The following is a 26,032-nucleotide window of genomic DNA, read 5'->3' as shown; positions in this document are numbered from 1 at the left end:
TAGAATAATATCTCGAACTGCTTGATTTAAGATTCTCCCACCTCAAAACTGAGCTATCTAAAGGTAAAGACCATGCCTGCTAATCTCCATGCACAGTGTCTAAAAAAAAAACAAAAACAAAAACAAAAAAAAAAACAACACTTGAACCATGGTAGGAGCTCAAAATGGGCTTGTGGGATGAAGGATCGAGATAGTGTGTGTGAAAGAAGAAATAAATAACAAATTAAAGGAGGCACATGAATAGAGTCGGCACAAACCCAATGTCCAGCACGGGCACCTTCATTAAGTGCTTGCCAGAGGCAAGGTGAAAGGGCAGCAGAAGTGCCTGCCAGTGGGATGTAGGTTCCTCCGGGGAGGGGGTGAAAATGTCCTGGAATTACTCGGTAGGTTTATATACTTAAAGGCACCGAATTGTACACTTTTAAAGGGTGGATTTTATGGCATGTGAATTATATCTCAATAAAAATAATTACATCTTTTAAAGAAGCAGAATGTGTGAATATCAAGGAAGGCATTTGGAGAGAGACATCTCATAATTCAAAAGCTATGTAGGGAAGAGATCCAGGGTTTCAAGCCATGGAAATAAACAGGGTAAGGACGCAAACGTAAACGGAGAGGAATACAACCAGATCGTGCATGTTCACACACACACACACACACATACACACACACACACACACACACACACACACACACAAGTTTGGCTGTCTCAGCACAGCGTGGCAACCAGAGCCCAGTTTCCTGTGGACACTGCACAAGAGGCCCTGTGGTGACCAAGTAAATGCTTCCCCAAATGAATATCTTAGGACCAGCTCAGGAAAAGCCACAGATGGGGGCTTCTGGCGCTTACTACTTCCCTCCTGTCCTTAACTATAACCTAAAGAAACGGAGCCTGGCGAAAGTCTGCAAGTGTTCATCAAGCGTTTCACCAGAGTGACGGTGAAATAGTTGATGAACATTAAAACACAGGAGCTGCCGGGCGGTGGTGGCGCACGCCTTTAATCCCAGCACTCGGGAGGCAGAGCCAGGTGGATCTCTGTGAGTTCGAGGCCAGCCTGGGCTACCAAGTGAGTTCCAGGAAAGGCGCAAAGCTACACAGAGAAACCCTGTCTCGAAAAACCAAAAAAAAAAAAAAAAAAAAAAACACAGGAGCTACCTGTGCTTCTCCTTTGCAGAGGACGGCGTAAGAAGTGCCAAAACAAGAGTATATCCAAGAAAGGGTGAGGCCCCAGGGTGGTGGTCCATGCTGATGAGAGGAGGCAGGAGAACTGGGTTCGGGATCAATCTGGGGTGCAGAGTAAGACTGTGTCTCAAAAACAACAACAACAACAAAAACCAAGGGCTGGGGATACAGTTCAGTGGTAGAGCACTTGCCTGCCACGTGCAAGGCCCTGGGTCCATTGCTGGCATTATGAAACTAAAAAAAGCCCTGGACAGATGCGCTGTGAAGCAGGCTAGGAGCTTCCTGGGTCTGGACCCAACCCCCACCAAATGTGAAGGGAATGGATGTTCTCTGACCGGGACAAGCAGCAGCTGGCCAAAGCTACAGCCTGCTCTCTGGCTCTTTACAGCCGCCCTGTTATTACCACCTATTTCTTTTTATGCGACTGCCAAAATACCACCATTAATCTTTCGCACTCCCTGAAGGCAAAACACGGGTAATTGGATTTATCTGGTTTTAGAATTTGTTAGGTTCCGTTACAATATAAATAAATAACTGACCTCCAGAGCACGGGGAGCCGTGCTGGCGCTCCTGGCGCATCTGGGCCTGGCTGGCAGAAGCGCCCATCCAGCTCATTCATCTCTGCTATCTCCTCGCAGCACCTTCTCGCCTGTCCTGAGCCAGCCTCCTGCTCAGCGTGGCTCAACTCAGGAAGTTTTACTGCCTGATCCCATTCCTTCTTTCTACAGTCCAGTATTTCCCTGTGACGCTCCCCTCCCCCATCCCAAACACACACACACACACACACACACACACACACACACACACACACACACACACAATTTTCTCGCTTCTCCCAGTGTCCGTTATACTGTTGGTGAACCTTGTTATCCCTATCTTCCTTTCATTCCAGACTTCATTTTTGTTCAATACCACTGAGTCAGCCATCATGGGAGGATCACAAAGAAAGACTTAGCTTTACCGTTTTTTACTTCGATCAGAGTAGACAGCTGGGAGAGCCGATCCCTTACCCTACATTATCATGTACCGTTGACACCACCCACTGTGACAGCTCCCAGCTACCTTGGTGAGCCCAGGCTTTGGAGTCACCCAGCACCTAGCTTCCTGTATATGGGATGAAAGTACTCCTTCCAAGGAAAGTCCAGGTTTGGAAAACTGGCTCAGTGGCAAAGTACTTAGCTACAATGCATCAGGCTTGAGTTCTATCTCCAGTGTGGATGCAATTGTAGGAAGGGACCAGGAGAAGGTGCCTGTGTGTGCCCCTAGGGGCTTCACTTTCTCATCCCAGCCAATGACTCCACAAGGAAGTCTGCTGAGATGGGGAGACCCTGAAGAATATTTTCCAAAGAGCAAATGAGATATCTTCAAGTCCTGACTACTTCAGACATTGTAATATGGCAATTTGATGCCTGGAACTGCTGGAGCCATCTTGTAGCCATAACAATCAATGATCTTGGCAGTTTAGTGGATGGAGCCCAACCATGAGAATGCCATCTTCAGCATCTTTATCAAGTGAGGCTATAAATATCGCCATTACTGACACCATCATTAATGTCGTGTTTTATTCCTTGGTACTAAATCCTATGTATTTATGTAATGTTTTCCTCCCAAGACAGCTTAAGTGGACCAGGAGTGGACATGAACTCACCTGGAACAATCATGTATTCTCTCCCGGGATTATGGAAATGTGAAGGGGACACCAGGCAATCTGAGAACCCATGGACTCAGAGATGCAGGAGAACCTTCTTCTACCCTGTGCACAAAAAGCTAAGGGAAAATGAAACACATGTGGAGGAAAATAGGAGTAGGGGACTATGGGACAATGTGGACAGAAGCGGGGGACAGAGTGGCTGCCTGTGTTCTTAAAAGCACCTATGTACTACCTCCTCTCCTTTCAGAAGCCAACAGTGTCTACTCCCCTTGACTTCTAAGTCTTGATAATATAACCTTCTTCTCCATTAACACAGTTGGCATGTTTTTGTAAATCTTAACAAGAAGTATAAGAAAAAGACTGTTGCACTCATAAGGACAGGTGTACAGGTGGATGAGATGTCCCCCAGCTTTCCACAAACAGGCTCACTCAAGAGAGACAGACATGCAGATACCATTGAGCGTCTGAACTGATGGCTACAGGAAAATGTTGCTGGCATAAAAAGATGACCAGCTCATTGCTTTAGTGCGCTCGGGGAGACAGGAAGCACTAAGGCCACACACAGTATTTCCAAAGGAAAACAGACCTGGTTTGGGTTGCATCAGAATCCAGTTCTTGGGTGTATGCCTCAGCATCCTTGACCCTGAATGCCAGAGGAAACTCAGGACAGAAATCTGTCCTCTACAGAAATCTTCCTGGGTCATTACAATGCCCGCCCACACTCTGTAAACTGGGAACTATGAAGATAAAGGTGACTGAGGACAATGAAGGAAGAGACACAGAGGAATCGGCATTAAATGGGGACCTGAATGGCAAGCAAGACCCACATATGCAGATAGAAACTGGAAAGTCAGTTTTCGGAAAAGCAGCAAATTTCAGATCCCTACACAGATGGAAATTGTGTAGATTCGTTACCGCTCCCATCTTTGCTGTGGTTTCAAAAGTATAAATGTCTCCTTGTGCCTACTTATGCAGTCGGGCAGATGAGGACAACAGGTGTGGTAGATCTTCTGCCTTTTGTTAAGAAGGCATTGCTCACATGCAGGGCATCTGAATTCAGCTAGCTAAATTCAAATCCTATCTCTTTCCCCAAGAAATTACATGCTCTTAAAGAAGAGAAAGTAAGCCGGGCGGTGGTGGCGCACGCCTTTAATCCCAGCACTCGGGAGGCAGAGCCAGGCGGATCTCTGTGAGTTCGAGGCCAGCCTGGGCTACCAAGTGAGTTCCAGGAAAGGCGCAAAGCTACACAGAGAAACCCTGTCTCGAAAAACCAAAAAAAAAAAAAAAAAAAAAAAAAAAAAAAAAAAAAAAAAAAAAAAAAAAAAAAAAAAAGAAGAGAAAGTAAGTGAGAGAGAGAGAGAGAGAGAGAGAGAGAGAGAGAGAGAGAGAGAGAGAGAGAAGGAGGTTTGGGGGGAGGATGAAGAAACCTCTTCTTCCTTCTTAGTGGTATAGAGTGAGATGAGCGTGTGAGTGCTTTACAATGGAGCAGAGTCATGTGGTTATAACTGGCCTGAGCTAACCAAAGCTGCCTGAGACCCGATCCATGACCCTGCTCTCTACAGAGCTTCTTTTAAGTTTGCAAGCAAGGCAAGTTTATTGAAGACAAATCCCTTCAATTCTTTTTTTCCCAAGCTACTCTTTGTCGAGGTTGGTTTTTCTTTTCTTCCAACACATTAAAACATTTCACCCTTCTCTCACTTTCTTTGCTTGGTTTCTAAAGAGATGGATGCCCAACAGAATTCTTATCCTGGCTTTTCTGCAAGAAGGTAACTTTTCCCACCTAGCTTTTTTTGAAACTTTTCTTCTTAATAAGAAAATTGAATGTTTTCAGTTTGGATGTAATATGCTTAGATAATCATTTACTTTTTAAAACTTTTCCTGCTTAGGGTTCATAGACCTTCCTGGATCTGTGGTATGGTGTTTGATATTACTCTTGAGATCATTCTGCAACTGTTATCATAAGCATGCCTTCGATTCCTTTTTCCTTTGTTTCTGATAGTCTCATCATAGGTGCATCCTTTGCAACTGCCTCACAATTTCTAGATTTTCTGAATATTTTTTTTTTTTTGCTTTTCTTTGACTTTTAGTTTGGGAAATTTCTATCAGTATACTTTCAACCTTACTAATTCTTTTCTTAGCTATGTTGAGTCCATGAAAGACATTTGTCATTTCTATAAGAATTTTTTTTTTAGTTCTAGAATTTCCCCTTATTCCCTGTTAGAATTTCAGTCCCTCTGCTTATGTTAGCCATCTGTTCTTACATGTGGTCCATGTTTTTAGCATATTAATCATGGTTATTTTAAATCCTCAGTCTGATAATTCTAATAATATCTCTGCCACATCTGAGTTTTTTTCTGATATTTGCCCTGTTTCAAGCTCTGCCTTTTTGTCTTTTAAGCTATAGGGCCTGGAATTGAATGTTTTCACTTCCTTCATGGATTAGGTTCTAGTAAAAATTATTTTCTATGAAGGAAGGTATTTTTTTTTAAGGAAATCAGAATCCACTGAGTATATTTCTAAGTGGCTACTCTGTACTTTTTGACTGTCTTATATCTATCCCCCCTCCCCCCAAAAAAACCATTATGGAATCCTGGGCATAAAATTCATAGAAGTGCAGAGGCTCCCCAAACCCAGCCTCTGGAGTTCTTAAGTTAGTCTTTGACCAGTGGCTTTCTAGAATCCTAGAAGAGCCAGAAGCCAGCAACAACTACTAGGTCATCATGAGCCATGATTCTCTGTCTTTGCCAGTCTTCAAGATCATTATTGTTCTGTCACCTCAATTCTTTGAGGCATTCAAATGAACTTCTCACTTTTAGAATGTGGAGACTTGTTTCCAATGTTCAATTTAAAAAAGAAAAATAACAGGAAGTGTGGTGTTTTCAACCACTTCTGCCCCACTTCTGCTGCTATAACAGAGTGAAATTTGGTAAAAACAGCATCCCAGCTCTCTGTCCTCAGCAGCTGCTCAGGGCGAAATATTCCTGCCAGAAGAATACAAAAGTACTTCAAGCCCGTGGTGAGAAATGGGGTGGGATACTTTGAGAAAGGAGAACATTTGAAAGTAGCACTCCATGCCACATGGCTAGATAAAACCACATATACAATGGCCTAGGACAACATGTCAATCAACCAAAGGCCTCCAACTCTCCACACAGGTCTGCTTAGTTCAGGTCTTCTTTGCTTGGGAGCAGTCTGCAAAGCACACAATAGGCAAGCCCGATGACCTGAGTTCAGATCATCAGAGCCCACATTAACTTTGGACAGAGGACGTGCAGGTAGCTGTACTCCTAGCATACTCCTACCCAGAGATGAGAGATGAGGACAGGAGAACTGTATTTTCAGAAGCCTGTGGGCCAGGTAGTCTGGCATATACTAGAGGGAACAAGAAGAGAGACCCTGTCCTGGAAAGTGAGGACCAACAACTAAGGTTGTCTTCTGGCTTCAACAAATGCATATAGCATGGGCTGCATCTGCACTCACACATTCAGGAACATACACATAGAGGCACAGACATGAATAACTAAAGGCGATTATAAAAAATATGCAAACAAGCTTACAATTTCAACAGAGACACAAACATTTTTAAAAAAACCATTGGAGACAAATTTTGGATCTGAAACAGGGTAATGACAATAAAAATTGACTAGGGATATTCAACAGGAGACTTGTGGGGGCAGAATCAGCAACTTGGAAAGTGGGCATTAGAAACTGGCATGAGAAGCAAGCAAAAGGGTAAAGTGAAAGAAAGCAAGGAGGAACATTCGGGGGAGAAAGATGATCTAATCTTATGAGATTTGCAAAACATCATCAAGCCAACCAATATATTCAAATCAAGAGTTCCAAAATGGGAAGGCATTTTAGAAAGAGGAGTTTATTTGAAGATACAGCCTTCAAATGTCCCAAATTCCAAGGAAGAAATGCATACATAAATATAAGAAGCTTACTGAACTCAACTTAGGGTGAACCCAAATATAATTCCACGGAGATCCGTTATGATTCATCTGTCAAAACTGAAGACGACGTGAGAATCCTGAAAGCGGTAAAAGCCAAACTCCCGAGGTGTAAGGGAACCAAAGGAAGATCCTCTGCATGTTTTCCAGGGGAGGAATTGCAACCTAGCAGCCCTGCAGTTTGTATTTAAAGTGCTGAAAGCAAGTAGCAAAAACAAACTGTCAGTCAAAAGTTCTATATCCTGTTAAAACACCCTTCAAAAACGAGAAAAAAATTAAGTCACTTTCACATAAGTAAAACTGTGGAAACATTACCACTAAAACTTTCCTCTGAGAAATGCCAAAGGGAGCTTCTAGAATGAACATACAAAGAAGCTTGGAAGCAAACTAGGAGATTCAACATTATCTGGCAAATGAACAGATGAAAAACTATTACTATAATTATGTTGTATTACTCCGTTTTAAATTTTTATAGGATTTCATAAACCTTATTAGTAAAAAAAAAAAATGCAAATAAAAAATATCTCACACTCAAACAAACCAGGCCCAAGTATACAACTCAATGAACATCTTCTATAGAGTTAGAATAGTCATTATGGATGTAAGCTGTGGAACTTCACACTGGATTTTATTCTTTCATTGTCACATATATTTGTATATATTTATCTACCACCAAACCTAAAAACTTCATGAAAGAATTAGGGCTAGAAAAAAAATTAGCATTATTAGCTCTTTCACAACTCATGTCCATTACCTGAATTCAGTTCTTACCAGGATTTAAAAAACAAAATTAAGGTTTGGTTTGGAGATCTGTGCCTATAATTCAAGCACTCAGGAGACTGAGGCAGGAGGATCCTGAGTGTAAGGCAGCCTGTGTTAAAGAGGATGACCTTATCTCAAAATAAAGGCAAAACCATTTCAAAGAATATGATTTAATATCTACATAATATGTGCTAATTTATATCAATAATACAAATAAGGACCTAATAGTTTTATATGTGATTGATGGTGGTATCTGCGTAAAATAAATGGTCTCAAATTCAAGATATTGAATTGAGTCATCATTTAAACTATGAGGACAGATTACAAAGGAAATATCTATAGATAATTAATAAACAGAAATGAGAAAAAAAATATACACTTCAGACAAAAATCAACCCAACACAAAGAATATCAATAGGGAAGAAATGAGGCTGGAGAAATTATAAGTAATAACAAAACTGTATAACAGGCTCCCCTTGTTTAAATGTAAATAGAATAAATATTCCATTCAAAGGACACAGAGGGGCAGAATGGATACAATAATAATAACAACAACAGGGCCTAATTATATGCTGTGAGCAAGAATTATGCTTGAGATTTAAATCCATGCATCCCGAAAGGAAAGGGGTAGAACCATTCCTTTGTAACTTAAACTAGAGATCAGAGAACGCTAGGTTTATATCACAAAAACTAGACTCTCATAGAGATAAACTATATTACATAATGGAAAAAGGATTGATTTCCTAAGAAGATGCAACAACTATGGGCATGAGTATAACAAACAACAGAGCATCTAATAAAATCAAACAACTTTGAGAGAATGAAAGCAAGACATAGTACCAACAGTAATATTGGAAACACCAATAATCCACTTTCAATAATGAACCAAATTGAAAAAAAAGAAGAAATAAGAGTGTGTCATTTTAAATGAATTATATCAAACACACACAGAGAACACTCCATAAACAAAGGCAGCTTATACATTTTCCCCAAGCACATATGGAACATTTGTCATGCTACAATATATATACATCCTCAATATGAGACTTGACGAATTTAGGAAGAGTGACATGACACTGAGTATTTCTGATCAGAATGCAATAGGACTAGAAATCTTTAACAGAAGAAGGAAAGTTGGAAAATGCACAAGTGTGTATAAATTAAACAAACATTCTTAAATACAAAGCAGCAAAGAAATAGAGATGTTTTTTTAAAACAAAGTATCTGAAAAATTTAAAATAAAAGCACAATATACACATGGGCATATGGGCTGTGTCAAAAACAATGTGAACTCTGAGATTTGTAGTTCAAAACACATATGACAAAAAAGGTTTCTTAAGCTAACTATAAACATGTAAGGGTCTAGAAAGAGAACAAACTGAACACAACACTAGAAGAAGGTCATAAATATAAACAAATTAGAATAAAGGTAAGCAAGACAGGTAACAGAAAAATAAAACACAATTATATTGTTGACCAAACCAAAGTTCATTCATTGCAAAATCAACCCAACTGGCAAATCTCTAACTAGACTGACTGAGAGATAAAAGATTCAAATCAGAGACATGAGAAATGGAAAAGAGGACATGGCAGCATTACAAATAATTTCATGGAAACCAAAAAGATTACTCATAGCAGCGTGAACAAATGGCTGCCTTAAATAGATAATCTTGGTTAAACAGGGAAATTCTTAGAAGTAATTCCACCTTTCCAGTGCAAATCCTAAGGAAATAGCATATCTGAACAGATTTGTAACTAGTTAGTGAGTGGACCACTACTCAGCAATCCCCAACAGCAAAGCCTGGGACCAGATCATTTAATCATTAATAAACTTCCTCAAGTATCTATAGAATAATTAACAACAATCCTCTTCATACTCTTCCAGAAATAAAGAAAAGCCAACACTTCCACGCTTATTGTGTGAACCAGCCACACTCAGATAATATAAGGAAGGAAAAGTAAAACTATGGACAAAAACTTCTTAGGAATACTGATGTAAAACTCTCTAAAAACACTTGAAAATGGACTTTAAAAGTATCCAGAAAGGATTATATAGCACAGCCAATTTATATTAACTCTTGGAATGCAAGGATGGCTAACATATGAAAATCAATCTTTGGAAAAAAAAACACAGTAACATTGAAGAAAAACAAACTGATGCAAAAAAAAGCATTTAAGAAAATACATACAGCATTTGACAAAATTCAACACCCTTTCAAGGCCTACATCTTAAACATACACAGAACACACAGAGAGAGCGGAGGTGGGGGTGAGTAGGAGAAGGAGGAGGAAACCACCTCAAGTTTCTAAAAGTTGTGTGTGTGTGTGTGTGTGTGTGTGTGTGTGTGTGTGTGTGTGTGTGTGTGTGTGTATCATGGGTAAGAACATACTTAATGATGAAAGATCTAGTGCTTCTTCTCTAATAATGGGGGAGGGGAACAAAGATGCCAGCTAGTTTCTACCACTTTTTTAAAAAATGGTTTAGAAAACTCTAGAAGGAGAAATAAGGCAACAAAATGATAATTTAAAAACATCCAAACTGGAAAGGCAGAAGAAAAAATGCCTATTTACAAATGACATAATCTCATGTGCAGTAAATTTTGATGATTCTACCAAAAAAAAATAATAAAAAATTCAGCAAAGTTGCAGAATATAAAATCACCACACACAAAAAATAATTTGTACTTTTGTATACTAACAATGAGCAATCTAAAAAGAAATAATGAAAAGGATTTTAAGTTTGAAAAAAGTAATAAATAGAATATTTATAAATATTTATAGATAGAATATTTGGGTGTGGACTCTGGCAAAGTCTTGTCTGGTATTTGTGAGGCCCTGGATTCTGGGTTCTAGTTCTACTACAAAAACTAAAAAGAACAAAATCGGTGTAGCTAAGAAGGTGAAAGACTTGGACAAATAAGAGTTTAGGAAAGGTTAAAATCAGTTAAAAACCACAAGCAATGGAAGCATATTGCGTCTTGTGACTAGGTAACCTTGGTAAGTTATGATGCCAACGCTTTCTGAGAGTGATCTCAGTTCACTAAGCTCTCTATCTAAAGCTCAGTGACTTCATTTTTTACAAAAACATGCAAATTTATCATAAGGGTCATATACAACTACAAGAAACTATAGGTAGACAAAACAATATTAAAAAAGAACAAAGTTGAAGGTCTTATACCTCCTGGTTTAAAACTTCAATACAAAGTTACAGAAATCAAAATAGTAGTCCAGGTACAAAAGTTTACAGACTCATGAATACAGCATAAATCTAAGAAATGTTAGAATGTTCTTCAATGAAATGACAAAAATCATTAAGTGGAAACTAGATATCCATATGTAGAAGTATGCAGCTGAACCCCTGCCTTATACCACGTACAGAAACCAGCTCAAATATAAGAGCTATAAATGGAAAACTACTGAAAGAGAATAGGAGGGAAACTAATTATGCTGAATGGGGTAGTAATTTCTTAGACATGATACCCAAAACACAGACAAAATAAAAGCATAAACTAGACAGCAGGAAAATCGAAAAGCTTATTTGATGCTGGGATCAACCCAGGCCTTGTGCATGCTAATATGTTACGTAAAAGCTCAGCTCTTCAGTGTAAATCCCAGTCCCAAACTGAAAACTTTGATGTATCAAACAATACTGTCTACAAATTAAAGGCAAGGCATGGCCTGGAGAGAAATATCTGCATATCATATACCTGACAGAGGGCTTACTATCTATAATGCATGGAAACTACAACCCAACAGCAAAGAAAAGAACTGTTAAAAAATGAACAATGCATTTGAATACACATTTCATCAGAGAAGATGCATAAATGGCCAGAAAATATACCAATACTGCCCACCATTGGTGAAATATGAATCAAAATCACAATAAAATGCTAATTTATACTCATTAAATTTAGTATTGTAAGGATAATAAGCAAAAAACAGAAAATAACAAGTGCTGAGGGAGTGTTGAAAAAGTAAAATCCTCTTACTGTCTGTCTTAGTAGGCATATAATATACTACAACCACTGTGGAAACAGTGTAGTAGTCTTTCAAATAATTAAATACAGAACTACATGAGATGCGTCATTTGGGAATAAATTTAAAAAATCAAAAGAAAGGACTCAAAAGGATTTGTACAACCATGTTCATGGCACAATTAGTCATTTTAGTGAATGTAATGCCCATTACAGAATGAATATTGATTAGAGATAATCAAATGTGTCATAGGAAATAAAATGAATGAGTGTTACAAAAGAAATCTGATCTGTACATGCTACAGCAGGAGTGGACCTTGAAGACATGGGACTAAACCAAAAAGCCAGTCATAAAATGGAATGTGATATTATATGATATCCTTGTCTTATGGACAAAGGATAGTCAAAATCACACATGTGAAAAATAAGATAGTGGTCTCCAGGGACTGGGGTACGAATAATGGTGGGCTCTGAGTCACTGGACATAGGTGAAGGAAGCTCTGGGGATGGATGGTAGTGATGGCATGCCGCCATGTGAATGTACTTAATGTCACTGAAATTAACATGTAAACTAGAAAAGTCATAAATACCATATATTGTTTGTCACACAAAAAGAGACATGTAGACTTAAGAGACGACTCTGTGGTTAAAAACAATCTGGATTCAGTTTTCAGTACCCACATGGCAGCTCGCACCTGTCTGTAACTCCAGTTCCAAAGGGTTCAACACCCTTTTCCGGCCTTCATGGGTACCACATGTGAATAGTACACACACATACATTCAGGCCAAACACCCATGTGCATTAAATAAAACTTTAAAAATCTAAAAATACATTTTTAACGAGGCATAGAGGAATCTGGGGAGGGTTATTAAAAATTATTTGTAAACCAGCATGGTAGAAGTGAAGATATCCTAAAGAGACACTGTTTCTCTGTCTGGCTATCAAATGATTGAAACAATGGACCCCAAAGAAATGAGAATTTCTCCAGGAAGATTATTATGGAAAAAGGGAAAGGCTCCAGATAGAGGTGGGGCTTGTCTCTCAGAAAGAGATTTCTCTTAGTTCCAACATCTTTTCACAGCACCTTGCAGATGAGACTGAAAACCAGACAATGATGGGTTAATGATGGGTGGGACCACACCTTGTTCAAGACTGTTAGAGGTAAAAGTCCTCAGCTATATATTTAAAGGTCTATCTCACTTCAGGACACCAAGGCAGACTTGAGGGATTTTCTGCATCTTTGTCTTTCTCTTAAATGTGGTCATATTGAATAAACCTCCTTTTTCTGCTTTCTTCTATTACTTTGACTCTTTTTATTAACTTATTGAGGATGGGTAGCAGAATCCAGCTTGAGGCACAGGTTGTGACTCCAAGTTTGAAACCATGTGAAATGGTATTTACTCACATGGTTGGATATATGTGCTCTGATTAGTTGATACAAACACTTAGTACGGGTATATTTCCCATAAATCAAATGTTTCTTCTCTCCGTTCTTTCTCTTCCATTTCTCCCCTATTTCCTGATCTGTAAGCTCTGTATTCTACCCATATGTTCACTATGTACCAATATTTATAGAAGAAATTCAGCTTTTAAATGTCTGCTCTTTCTATACTGGTGCTTAGCATATAGTGGACACTAAATAAATGCCATTAAGTTGAACCCGATGTGACCAGCATTCCATATCTTAAATTCTATAACCTCAGTTCATACAATCACAGATCAATCATATTGGACAAATACACTGACTACATTTGTGCCCTTTTTTCCCCTTGTTCTCATTCCCTAAACAATACAGCATAGCAGCTATCTGCATTGTGTGAGGAACTGTGAGTAATTTAGAGACAATTTAAAGTGTACAGGGAGATGTGCGTAGGTTATATGCAAATACTGCACTGTTTTATGGAATCTACAGATTTTTCCAGTCTGCAAAGGAGCCAATCTTCCTAAATAAAGAAGGATGGTTGTGTCTTTAAATTTTTAAAGCTGTTGTTCATTGTGAGCTCGCTACAATTTCAGACGTTAAGCTCTTTACAAATTCAAGGCCGTCTCCTCCTTCTCAATAACGCAGTGAAGTGGATATATAGTCCTTATTTTTTTTTTCTAATCAGGAAATTGAGGTTTAGAGAAATTGAGTCACTTGTCCAACCACATACAGCCATTACTGAACTAGCGGAGTCGGGATTTGAATGAGTCTTTCGACTGTAGAGCTGATGTTCTTAACCTCTTGGTAGAGGTTATACTTTATCTTACATTTCACTAAGCACCCATTGACTCGCCAATTGTAAAACAGAGCATATAATCAAGAGCATTCTATAAACTGTTTCCACCGCACAGGTGCAGAGCCCACAGGCTGCTGAGACAGGCAGGAATGTCACCATGGGGTTTGTTACAGAGGCAGCTGCATTCACATGACCAAGGGAATGTGTACAAAATCCCTCCAGCCCAGATGCCCTTTGAGAGGCTTCCCTTCCCATCCCCCAGTGTGGACAGACAGACTTCCAGAACGTGCTAGCCTTCATGGAGGAAACTTTTTTAATAGGGAGGCAGCAGGCATACCTCTTTCGAAGCTGCTCAAAATCTCCTGCCAGTGGCTTTAAGAATTGTGAAATTCACAGATACTGCAATTGTAACAAGCAGGAGGAGACAGGACAAGTTAAATACCAGCTATGTAGGGAGAGATCATTATCTCAACTAGAATTCAAATGCCAGAAACTCTGGTTGTAACTTCAATGACTTCCCAATTCGAAATAGGTGAGAATATCTCCATTAGAAAGAGAAGGTTCTCAGGGATGCCGGGATGTCTGTGTGCTGCATGCGTGCTTGGGTGCCTGTGTGAAGGACAAGGAACAGAAACGGACAGAAAGGAGAAACATTCAGTTTTTAAAACAACCGGAGTACCTTCTATGCATTAGTATGCAAAGAGGAATAGCAGATAATGATACTTTTAACAAACGGCATGGGGGAAGCACCTAGGAAGAGGAATATCTGATTATTTTGTTTTTATTTTTATCTTGAGACAGGTTCCCATATATTACAGATGGGCCTCAAACTCACTATGTAAGCTGATGATCTTGAACTCTATGTGTCTCTACCTCCCAAGTTCTAGGATTATGGGCACCTGGTTTATATGGTGCTGGTGATCAAGCTGAGCTTTGTGCATGCCAGACAAACACTCTACTAACTGACCCACATCCCCAGCCCGAGAGAAGTATCTTTAGAGACAGCATAACAAGCAACTTTGAGAACTATAACCCCTTGCACTTACAAGGGTGTCTTATAGCCAATATCTCAGTAGAAGCATAGCCACTGTAATATAACACCTGGTGGGCTCAATTTCCTGTGTATGCAGATAAAGACTCCATTTTGCCCACCTGGGAAGTTGCAAATAGCCAGAAAGTGAGCACGAAGGTTCATGTCAGGATGCCATCCCTGGGTGGTGAGTATAGACAAATGGCATAGAACCGCATATCTACGGATGAACTGTTAGCCTGAGGAAGGGCAGGACAAATAGGAGCTAATAGGCCTTCAACTCCTCATGAAGTGGTCTGCCCAAGGAGTGCTTGGGTGAACATGCTAAAGGAGATTTTTGGAAAGTGCCTATGATGGAGAGAGAAGGATCAAGGGAAATGATCCCTCAGAGAAGAGATTCTGGAAGAACAAAGCTGGGTGACAGATCACACGGAGCCTGAGCAGGATACAACCTAGATTAGTGGGACATTCTCTAGGACTGATAGCAAGAAAGGGGGCTGGCTACACTGGCTGTGGAGCAGCAGGAGGCTGTGGGGTTCATAAAGGGCTGAAGCCTGAAACTCTCTGTGGGGTGTCTTTGCCTCTGCCAGCAGCTGCACAAACCGGATGCCAGCATATGTGTATCTCTGTGGTCCCAAGAGTCAGGCAGCCAAGGCTTCTTATCTGGCCACTTTCTTCCTTTGATTTTTCTATCTTTGACTGTTCCACAAGTCCACTCTAGACCCCTCGCCCAGCCTTATGGCTGCCTTCCTCCATCCTCTTCCTTTATATCTTAGCTGATCCCAACAAAGAAAGTATCTTTTGCTCTCTTCTCCCATGTGCCTTTCCATTATTATCATTTTTGACTTACAAATTCCTTTTTCTTGTTTTAATTTTATTTTATTGTCCGTTCCCCACACAATTCAATATGTGTGTGAATGGTTTGTGTGAATGAGAGTGCAGGTGCCCACAGAGGCCAAGAGAAGGCATCAAATACCCTGGAGCTGGAGTTACTAGTGGCTATGAACTGTCCCACATGGGCACTGGGCATTGGATTCTGGTCCTCCGTGAGAGCTCTTCATGGTTGAGCAGAGACTTCACTCTCTCAATTACATTTCCTGTCTTCCCTTCTTTGTTAATATTTATCAGATCTCCCTAACCACCACAGATGCTTAATGACAACTATGTACCTGGATCAACAGACCAGCAACAATTTCTGCTCTGCATCTTGAAGTTAAATGTGCATGAGTAGAGACAGTATTCAAACTCATAAAAGTTTTGAATGTATTCAGCAATATCTTTGAGAATATGTTTCCACGTTAGCTTTTCCTCATTGCACCCACTTTCCTTCTACATTGGCACTCACAAAAAAAGAAAATTATCCTATCCATTTTTTCATCGTTGGCATAATTACTTCTACAAAAACATTACTTTGTATTATTCTTCACCACCAGCATACAGTTCTTTGGATAATTATGAGTTAAAATATATTCTGGGATCTAGCTGGAGAACTTAACAACCCCTTTTGACATTCTTTGTTGCTATAATGTATTGGAAACTTGGTTAATCGAGACATCATAAATCTTCAGATCCACTGAAAATGTTTAATATTCAAAACCAATTTTTAAAAAACTTTATTGATCAGTACTTTTATGGGAAGTCAGGTCAAGTCCTTCTGCATCTCTTTAATTTAAGGAAAATGTATCATTTCCAGGGAAGAGGAGGCTAAAATGGGTCACAAATTTTCTCTAGGGTATGAATCAGTGGCAAGGTGAATAGAGGCCCTGTGGCTGTCTTCACAGCCTTAATGGTTTAAACTAAAATGTGAATATAAAAATGGAAAGGAGAATATGGAATGGCATGTACTTTAGGGCTTAAAGAAATTACCTCTCCTGAGTCTGTATTTTGAGATCACTCATTTTCTCCCAGGTCTCACTGGTTGGTTCTTACCAAGAAATGACCTGCTTACTTTGTTTTAGTTTGCAGGTCTTTTGAGATACTTAATACTCTGTGGGAGGTCACACTACAGAAAAGGACATGCAGAGCAGATTCCAAACCAAGGGTTCCCTTTGACAGTATGGTAGACCCACCAATAGCTACCATTCTGCTCAGTTTTGAACCGTTTTCAGCTACAGAAAGAAGGAACACTGACATCTATGTGAATGGAGATGAGGAATTTAAATATCAGGAATCCCAGAAGACCCTCCAGATAAGTCAGAAAACAGCTGAAGTCCCCAGCTAAATGCAAGTCTCCTGGCCTTCAGCCCGGTGAGTCAAGGAGAGAGAGGGAATGCTTTCACTTTTCTCTATTTTTGGCACAAGGAAAACCACTCAGGCCTTCGCATCTGGGTGGGAGAGGTATACTGTAAATTTGAGAAGCAACAGGAAGGTCTTTCAGAAGCAAATCTGGACTCTGTCCCATAAAGAGCTATGTGGCCAGGTCTTGAGCTAGCTCAGTGGGTAAGGGCACTTACTGCCAAACCTGGAAACTTGAGTTCAACCCCCGGGATCCACAAGGTAAAAGGAAAGAACTGATTCCTGCAAGTGGCCATCTGACTTCTACTCTTGTGCCATGGGACATGCATACCCACATACAAACGTGCATATATACATATGTGCATGCATATGTACATACCATACATATGTACCAAAATAAATAATAAAATGACTTTTTTTAAATAAAAACATTTGACCGGTTAATGGCCTAGGAAATTTAGATTGGGATTGTAATACCCTGAAAACTGTGAAAGAACAGGCAATTGATGTGACAACTGACCCAGTAAACCACAGATAATAGGAGATTTTGTTTGTTTTTCAAAGCATATTCATCTTCTAAGGCCTTGCAGGTTTATTAAAGAGTCTTCAGGAGGAAGTAGCAGAGGCTCAAACTCTTCCTCTGGCTGACCTTCTCTTCTGAGAAAATGAGGCATGGATCCTGGCAGGACAAGTGCTGAGCAGCATGGAGCTCAAGGAGGAGGAGAAGTAGAACATGGGTGATATGGAGACAGGAAAGAGGAACCATGGGAGGAAGGTTTAGATATGGAGAGAGATGAGAAGGTAGAGCAGGACAGGGCATCTACAAAGATATAAAAACACCAAAGAAGACTGAAAAGGTCATGGGAACCTACCATTTTGTAAACTCTACATCTAGCTTTATATGGCCTTACACATGGGACAATGCTCCTCACGGAAGCCATGGGTTACCAAAGAAAAAGCCCAGTGCCAGGTGTGGGTGACCTCTCCTGGAGTTTTTGGTTGGAAGTGTTTCCAGGGACCCCCAAATAATACAGGTCATTGCCACTGCTCATGGTTGCACCCCACAATGTGATGGTAAGACCCTGTTGCTGGAGACACTGTATACTTTGGTCATAGGGCATGGAGAAATCAAGTTGGTACTGACCAGGAAGCTTTCTCCCTGCTAGCTAGATTTAATAGTCCTGGAGGGTGCTATATAGACCTTTGGGGGAGGCAATCATCAACATTCTGAACGGGGAACAGGAATAAACAAATATGAAGTAACCGTGTGTGTGTGTGTGTGTGTGTGTGTGTGTGTGTGTGTGTGTGTCCCTAAACTTTATATATCTCAAGATTAATACTTTATTGCTAACTTAATAGGTAATGCAGATTATTGCTGATATCTTAGACTAATTCCTTTCTTTCATCTCATGACTGGGAAGTCAGCTTCCTGTTAGTGATAAGCAATTTGAAAAGTCATTACTGGGAAGGTCAAATAAAACTGACTTGACTCTTCCCTTCAATTGTGTCTCACTACCAGATCCCATCAGATTCACAGCACACTGCATCTCCTGTGCTGCTACCTACATGGTGAACACAGTAAGAAGACCGAGGCCAGAGTCCTTTACTAGAAGCCAAAAGAAAGGCAAGTACAGACAGAACTAAAGTGGACTCTATAGTCAAATCTGCTAAAAGCTGCCAGATAAGTAGCTAAGGAACTCAGACGACAGTTTATGAGTTTTCCAGAATCTTCAGGAAACCAAGAGTCTACATATTTAGTGCTTTCCACTGCCTTCACACATCTCTGGCCTTGGAAAACATTTATCTTGTATGTGGAAGAGAGATCTCTTCATCAGGTAGAGATGCCAGACTGTCACATATGTAGTCCAGCCCTACTCTTCCAGGGCGACCTTGTAACATGACCCAGCCCTCGGTGCACCCGGTCCTTCAGCAGGGCCACTGACATCCTTGTTCTGCTTATCTCCTCGTGAATTTCTGCAGAGACCCGACAGCCTTCTTCCCAGATATATTCTACAGCAGCTAGAAGAGTCTTCTGAACTCGCTGCCTGCTTGTTGTCTTGCCCTCGGGGATAGTAAAGACTTCTGCAAGGTTTCAGATCACATTGCAACACTGGTGGATACAACTGTCCCCTCTGGCAAGTGATTTGAGTAGAATCCAAAATCCCTCAGGTTCTGAAGATCTCCGAGTGCTGCCCTTGAGTGTCCTACAGCCACGTTGTTCAGATATGAGCACTTCATTGCTGTAGAGGTAAGAGTACTTGAAAGAGGTAGGGCCTGCTAAGATGGATTAGAGCACTGAACTGTACTTAATCCTTGGTACCAGCCATGGTATCTGTATAGAACAAATACAAACGGAGCTCCCATAGCACAGCCTGTCAATAACCACACAGGAAGACATCCTGTGTACACAGTGCATGTCTGTTAGAGCAGAGGTCTGCAGCAAATGTTACTGGGATTCAACTGAGGGCAGTTCTTGACCACATGCAGAAGGCAGAAAGCTGGGCAGGAGTGAAAGGAGACTAATGAGTTTGAAAGTTGTATGTATGGATGTGGGAGGAGGAGGAGGTGATAGACACGATAAAACAGGAATAAGCTGAGAATATCATCAATTGTTACCAAGGAGTTCCATTTAGTCTCAGTAGCAACCAGCACATGTAATCACCCTTCCAAATCTGTGGGTTCTACATCCATAGATTCAACAGCCATAGATAAAATACACTAAAAATAAAACAAGTGTATCTATACTGAACATGTTCTTGTCATTATTTGCTATGCAACACAAGGTAACAACTATTTACAGAGCATTTACATTTTATTAGATTAGTAATTTGGAAATTATTTAAGCATGTGGGACGGTGTGCACAAAAAATACACAAGGCTTTAATGTTAACAGAACGGCACTGCATACTTTTTCTTACCTGATGTTATAGACAGAGCAGAAATTGTTCCTGTATGTTCACAAACATACTGAATTGAGCATGGTCAGACAGCCAGTGTAAGAGTCAGCCAGAGGTACATAGGCCCTGTGCTCTGCTCTTTCTCATGCACTGGCATAGCTGAGACACATATGTGTCATGGGGAAGATGTTTCAGCGCAGAGGAAGGACCCCGGAAAATAACCTCGCTCAGATATTGTAAGGCAAAAAGCCTGTAGAAGAGTGGTCCTCAGTTCTGGCTTACTTGAGAAATGCTAGAGGAGAGTTTTAACTGCTTGCATTCCTGGCCATCTCCAAAGATGTCCATTCCCGTAGTCTCTAAGACTAACATTTGAATTTTATTTTCTAATTAATCCTAGGGGTAAAACCAGGAACTATACTCATGCTTAGCATGAACTCTATTCATCCTCACCTCCAAGGGGTATTTTAAATAATGTCTCAATTGTCTTCACAACAAGAATCCCAGGATATCACCCATCACGAAGAAGGTTCCTTCTGGGACTCTACATGCTGGAAGGTCTTTTTATGTCCTCATCATCCCAGATCAAGAGAACTACTTCACTGTCAAAACCCCTAACTTTGGCACCTTCAACATTAACATTAACAGGTTTCATGCATGCTTTGAAAGATCTGATAGTCATCCTAATTCATGAGAAAGGGCAAACTGCAGTCAGTGGGTACACAATACAGAAAACACCCAGCTCAACACCAGCACATTGTCCTTGGTAATTCCACTGTCCCAGATGCTTTGGCGAAATCCCACTGCCCAGATTATTCTCTGTCAGTAGTTAAACCTCACATGCTTGTTCCGAGTGGATTTCCTCAGAACTCCAAATGAAAATGCAGGATAGTTTAGAAAAGAGCCATTAAGCATAATCCCCAATCAGCAAGCATGGATCAGCAATGGATTACTCTACTATGAAAAAGCAAGCAAACAAACAATAACAACAACACCAAAACAAACCACTTATTGGCTTTCCCTGCTACTTGGAACAAATTACCACAAGTACAGCCACTCATCTATTTTGGCATCCCTCAAAACATCCACGTGAACAGGGAAACAAGAACAGACAGAGGAACTAACATAAATCAAGAAGTGCCTGTGGCCCATGAAGAAGGGATGGCTGGCTGATGCCTGCTACTGAGATGGCTTAATAGATGCCAGCTGACCATGCCCAGACCTTGGGCACCTATCTGATTATGGGCATTGATTCAGACAGAGGACTCCTAGATACTTGTCATAGCTAATCTAACAGAAAGGCACAGAACATTTTTAACCCAACAGCACATAATTGTAATGAAATGATTCTGGCCAAGAGGGCCCATTTGTAATAATGAATTCAAATCAGATTCATAGAAGCTATAATTCAACCATAGAGAATAGCACCTTCATTTTCCATATCATCTCTCTTCCAAAAAGGCAAAATAACTCAATATTAAAATAATTATTTTTACTTTTCAAGCAGCCCTATGAAGTAGTTACAGGGATGATAATATCATCTCACTTATATGAAATGAGTTTTCATCTATACTGAAAACTTCAGGGTCTTGCTTTGGCACATCACTTCCGAAGGTCCCTCAGTACAATCAAAAGCCTGTCACAACAAAACTGATCTCCCACAGGAAGCACCTGTCTTCTGTGACTGGGAAACTTCTCATAGGAAAATCTGAGGGTCTACCTAGGCTTCTGGATTTCTTTACTTTACTGGTCTCTGCTTCTTGTCTGACTTTATTCAAGAATTAAGAATAGACTGGAAGACATGTGAACTGGGGCAGTCACCCTGGAGAGGATTTTCTAATGCTGATAGGTGTGGGTATCATTTAATTCATTGATACATTCTGAACACCAATTCCCAAGTTATAAATCACCAATGAACACTTTTTAAGGAGACCTAAAAGTTACTTTACATAGAGCTATAAGGCTGTGAGAGAGCTGAGTGGCAAAACTTTTTCCTAGCATGCATAAGGCCATGGATTTGATTCCTCAGTGTTATAAAAAATAAACAAAATGTTATAATTTTTAGAAAGTAAGAATGCTACCAAACATCACATGATAGATTTCTCTGAGGCCACGGCTGTGGACTCTCACTTACTGGGGACCTGGCCTCTCCATGAAACAACTGAGTACCATGCTCTCCTGATAAGGGAACACAGCTGCCAGTTCATAGAGCAAACTGGGAGGAAAGGAAAGGAAACGGAGAGGGGCTGAGGGCCACACAAATCTGCACAGGACACTCATGCTGTTTTAAGAATGCTGAGATAGTAGCAAAGAAATTAAGCTGTTTTAACATAGAGAATGTTAAGAATTAATGATGAAGGGAAGAAATGAAGTAACATGAGTAACAAACAACAAAAGAGTATTAGGGAGGTACCCCATAAAAATAGAGCAGTGAAAGAGAAGACTGTATGTGGTAAAGAAAAAAAATAGATACCTGGAGAGCTAGAGAGTAAGACGTGGATGCAGGGATAGGTTTGTCTACACAGGGAACATGTGCAGAAGAGAGAAGCGAGGCAAAATCAACACTGGGAATGTGCTTACTTCTAAAAATCAGCTACAACAATAGTCAGGTAACCAGCAGCAGTCAGAGTTGAACATGTAAGTTGTCGTTTTCCACAAAGCATGAAAAGCAGCTATTCAGCTTTTCCTTTTTTATTCCCTTTCCCATTACCAAGCCCAGCTGTTAAACATTAGAATTGAAGATCATGAAAACAGGCCAGCAGCTAATAAAAAAACAGTAGATGGAAGCCAGCCCTCTGCTGTTAGAATGCTCTTATTGCATCCCAGAAGGCAAATGCTCAAGTTTCTAAGTTTCTGGTTTAATTTTTAGGGGCAAGAGGAGGACAGCAGATTTTGTAAATTTATTGGTGATATCTCCCTTGTTTATGGAACTCTATGCCTTCAACAGAGCAAGAAAAGGAGTGTATGGCCGTGTTCAAAACCTCTTCCCACTACTAATGTGTATCTATATTTCCTGGGTTCATATACATTGTGGTTATATATTATTGGCACATTTGAACCACCAGTCCCCTGAAAATGTGTATTCCTACAAATCATAACTCAAAGAGCAGACTTGGAACCTTTCTTGAAACAACAAAGTAAGGTTAATGCTCTTTTACCTGCTACAAGCTAAGGAATACTCCCAGGGCCAGAAGCACTTGCCACTCATACTGTCTGTAAGGGACATCTATATTCTCCTTTCTAGGACTGTGCAGGTCCAGAAAATTGGGCTTTGAGATCTTTCATTAGCTGAAAAAAAGGTTCATCTAAGAACCACCCAAGGTAGAAAGAATCCAAATTTAATATCAGGGTTCACATAAGGAACAGCAATGTCTCAGAGGCACTTGTTTCCTCCTCAGGAAGAAGCTTGAGTCTGTGCTGGAAGGGCTCCACAAGGAAAAGCACAGGCAACAGGAAGAAGGGAACCCCACCCTCAATCTGTCCTTGCAGAAGCCAGGCATTCTGGCTGCAGAATCTGGGTCAGGATGTTTTATTTTCACCATAACCATCAAAGTCACAGGCAGGGCAAATGCATTCACCCTGTGTACACTGTGAGACGTAGTTAAGCTGGGACGTCCCCGAATCTGTCTCCTAGGACCAGAACCACCTCATTAAAGGGATAAAAGATGATATCTGCTGAGCTGGTAGAAAGTGGTGGCTGCATTTTTATTAAAGTCTCTGCTGCAGCAGGCCCAGTCCCCAAAGGTTCATATTCCAAGCATCTCCACCCCTCTGCCTGGAGCATGGAAGTGATTCTCTGTAACTCATTAAGCTAAAACAAAAAGCTTCCCTATTGTGCTTCTCACACAGGAATGATGTCGCTGCATAAATGCTACATGTTTCCTCTTCTTGGCCCCAGCACACAAAATACAAAGGCTTCATAATTTACATCAAGGCCCAAGTGCACAGTACAGGTTTAGTTTGAGTGGCTATGTCTTCAGCAGACTCATAAAAGGTCGTGGCCTGGCACAGGAAATCTAAAGCCTTTAATTGTGAGATTACGTACCCCCAACCCCCCAAACACACACTCCACCTACCCACACACAACATACTTCTGCCAAAGATAGTTAGCTGGCTATCCTGATGGCCATCCTATGCCATCACATCCTCCTTGTGTGGAAGAAAAATCCAAGGCTATTTAGATAACCACACAGTGTTTACATGCCAGTGCCCACAAGTCTCATCCGGGTGTCCACACAGTTGTGAATCTTGCCATGCCATGGCCCCATGAATACATGGAATTCCAAGTGTAGACTTCAACATCCCCTGTAAGATTGAAGACCACAAGTAGACCAAATGACAAAGCCATCCAAGAAACATGGTATCAATGAGCACACGACGCAAGTGGCCACTTCTTGGGCCTGCAAAAGGCTTCTCACGTGCTCCAATGCCCCTCTTTCAAGCTGTCTTTTCTCTCTTCCTCGACCCCCTCCCCTTGAAGCCATGTGCAATGGGTTCAGTCCCCAGATGAAGGAAGGCTCCCTACCTGAGGGTGGCGCTCTCCCCCTGCCGGACCGTCACATTGTCCATAGCTTTGGGAAAGGTGGCATCTCCGCTGCGCACCGGCACTCCTGTGGGTACAAGGAACAGCAGCCTGAGAGACACGACCACGAGGCACTTCCAGGGCAGGAACAGGTACCCACAGACCCCCATCCTTGTCAGTCACAACTTCCCAGAACTCCCGCAGCAGCACGGTCCTTGTCCCCTGCCCTCTCAGAACAGCCGGAAGTGTTGTGGAGCAAAAGCAAAGAGAGGGAGAGAGCAAGCCAGGAGCTGGGAGCGGGAGAAGGAGAGGCTGAGTCCAGGCTCTCCGGAGCCTAATAATTCTTCCTCGGCTCCAGCCTCAGCTTTCCAGCCTAGCAGAACCAGATGCCCCCTCCTGCATCCAAAAATGAGCTTTCTCGACGCTCCCTGGGGCGGAGGGAGCCCGCGGGGAGGGAGAACACGAAAGAAGGAGCAGGGACGAAGGTCACAGATTGTGCGTTCTCTGCCTCTCTCGGTGAAGCTACTTTAAGATTCAGTTGGGCGCGTTCTGCAGAGGTCTGGCATCAAAAGTTTATAACCCAAAGAAGGCAAGTGTCTCTGACAGAAAGGAGATGTCATAAAAAGCTCCTGCTTCAAGGAGAGGAGAAAATGTTTTATTAGATCACACACATGTATGGATAGAGTTAGAAAACAGCTCCAAGTCTCGCATCTGGACCCCAAGGCGATAAAAAGTTGCACACGGAGACCCGCAGCCGGCTAGCCGGGATTCTCCACTCTCAGGCTGTCCTCCCCGAAGCCCGGTGGGCGACTCCCGCCAGCCCGGCTCTAGCCAGCCCGCGGAGCGCCGCGGCACAGGCTCTGGGCGCGGGGAGCTGAGCGGACTGCGGCCCCCGCCTCCTCCGGGGACGCTGCACGGGACGCGGGGACGCGCGGACGCCACGCTCAGCGGCCGCCCCCGGCCTCCGCGCCGCCTTCCTCCGGGGAGCAGCCCCTACGCGCGCGGGCCCTGATCGCCAGGGTTGTCATGGCAGCAGCTGCATCCCTGACCGCCACTTTCTCCGGGTGTCGACTCAGAACCAGCCGGCTAGCAAGCTGCACGGACTGCGCGCTCATCCCGGCGGGTGCGGGGCGCTGGCGCCCACCTTAACCCCCGCCGCGCCGGGACTGACGCTCCCACAGAGGCAGGGATCCCTGAGGGAATGTGCCAGACGCCTCAAGGGGCTCCACTCTCTCCTTGTACGGAGAGCAAGCGGAGGAAATGCTGAGTCCCTCTCGCTGCCTCCCCTGATATGGGTGGGGAGATAGAGGGGAGGGCTGGAGAAGGAGTTCTGGGGGAAGGCAGCAAATTGAAAACTGACACTAGCACCTTCGTTCCGCGATGCCATGCCGAAGTTGTCAGACCCCGCCCTGGAGAACTGAACTGCCTTCGCCACTCCAGGAAGCTGAGCCAATCTGAATGCCCACCACTCTGCATCTCTTCATCCAAGCTGTAGTCCTAAGCCACAGCTTTTCCTGAGCCTGTGCAAAAAGCTGGAATAAGCTTCCTGTTCTGATGGCCTACCTAGAAACACTTAACTCCCATCCCTCCCATGTCTGCCTCCCTGGCTGG

General features: G+C 41.8%; 1 protein-coding gene across 8 annotated transcripts in view; it reads right to left on the bottom strand.

Annotated features, from left to right (window-relative positions):
* Window positions 1-26,032, bottom strand: part of Opcml (opioid binding protein/cell adhesion molecule like) — a 1,130,894-nt gene that overhangs the window by 491,462 nt on the left and 613,400 nt on the right. For 3 of the 8 annotated variants that reach the window (XM_076575912.1, XM_042280598.2, XM_076575910.1), the window contains exon 2: window positions 24,425-24,509. In XM_076575912.1, the coding sequence (XP_076432027.1) occupies window positions 24,425-24,509 (85 nt within the window). Of the gene's footprint in view, window positions 1-24,424; window positions 24,826-25,092; window positions 25,226-26,032 lie in introns of those variants that run through there. The other 5 variants (XM_006976569.4, XM_042280597.2, XM_006976568.4 and 2 more) reach the window with 3 other exon arrangements.

Source organism: Peromyscus maniculatus, chromosome 7 (assembly GCF_049852395.1).
Source record: "Peromyscus maniculatus bairdii isolate BWxNUB_F1_BW_parent chromosome 7, HU_Pman_BW_mat_3.1, whole genome shotgun sequence".
NCBI lineage: Eukaryota > Metazoa > Chordata > Mammalia > Rodentia > Cricetidae > Peromyscus > Peromyscus maniculatus.
This window is presented reverse-complemented; position numbering and strand designations above follow the sequence as displayed.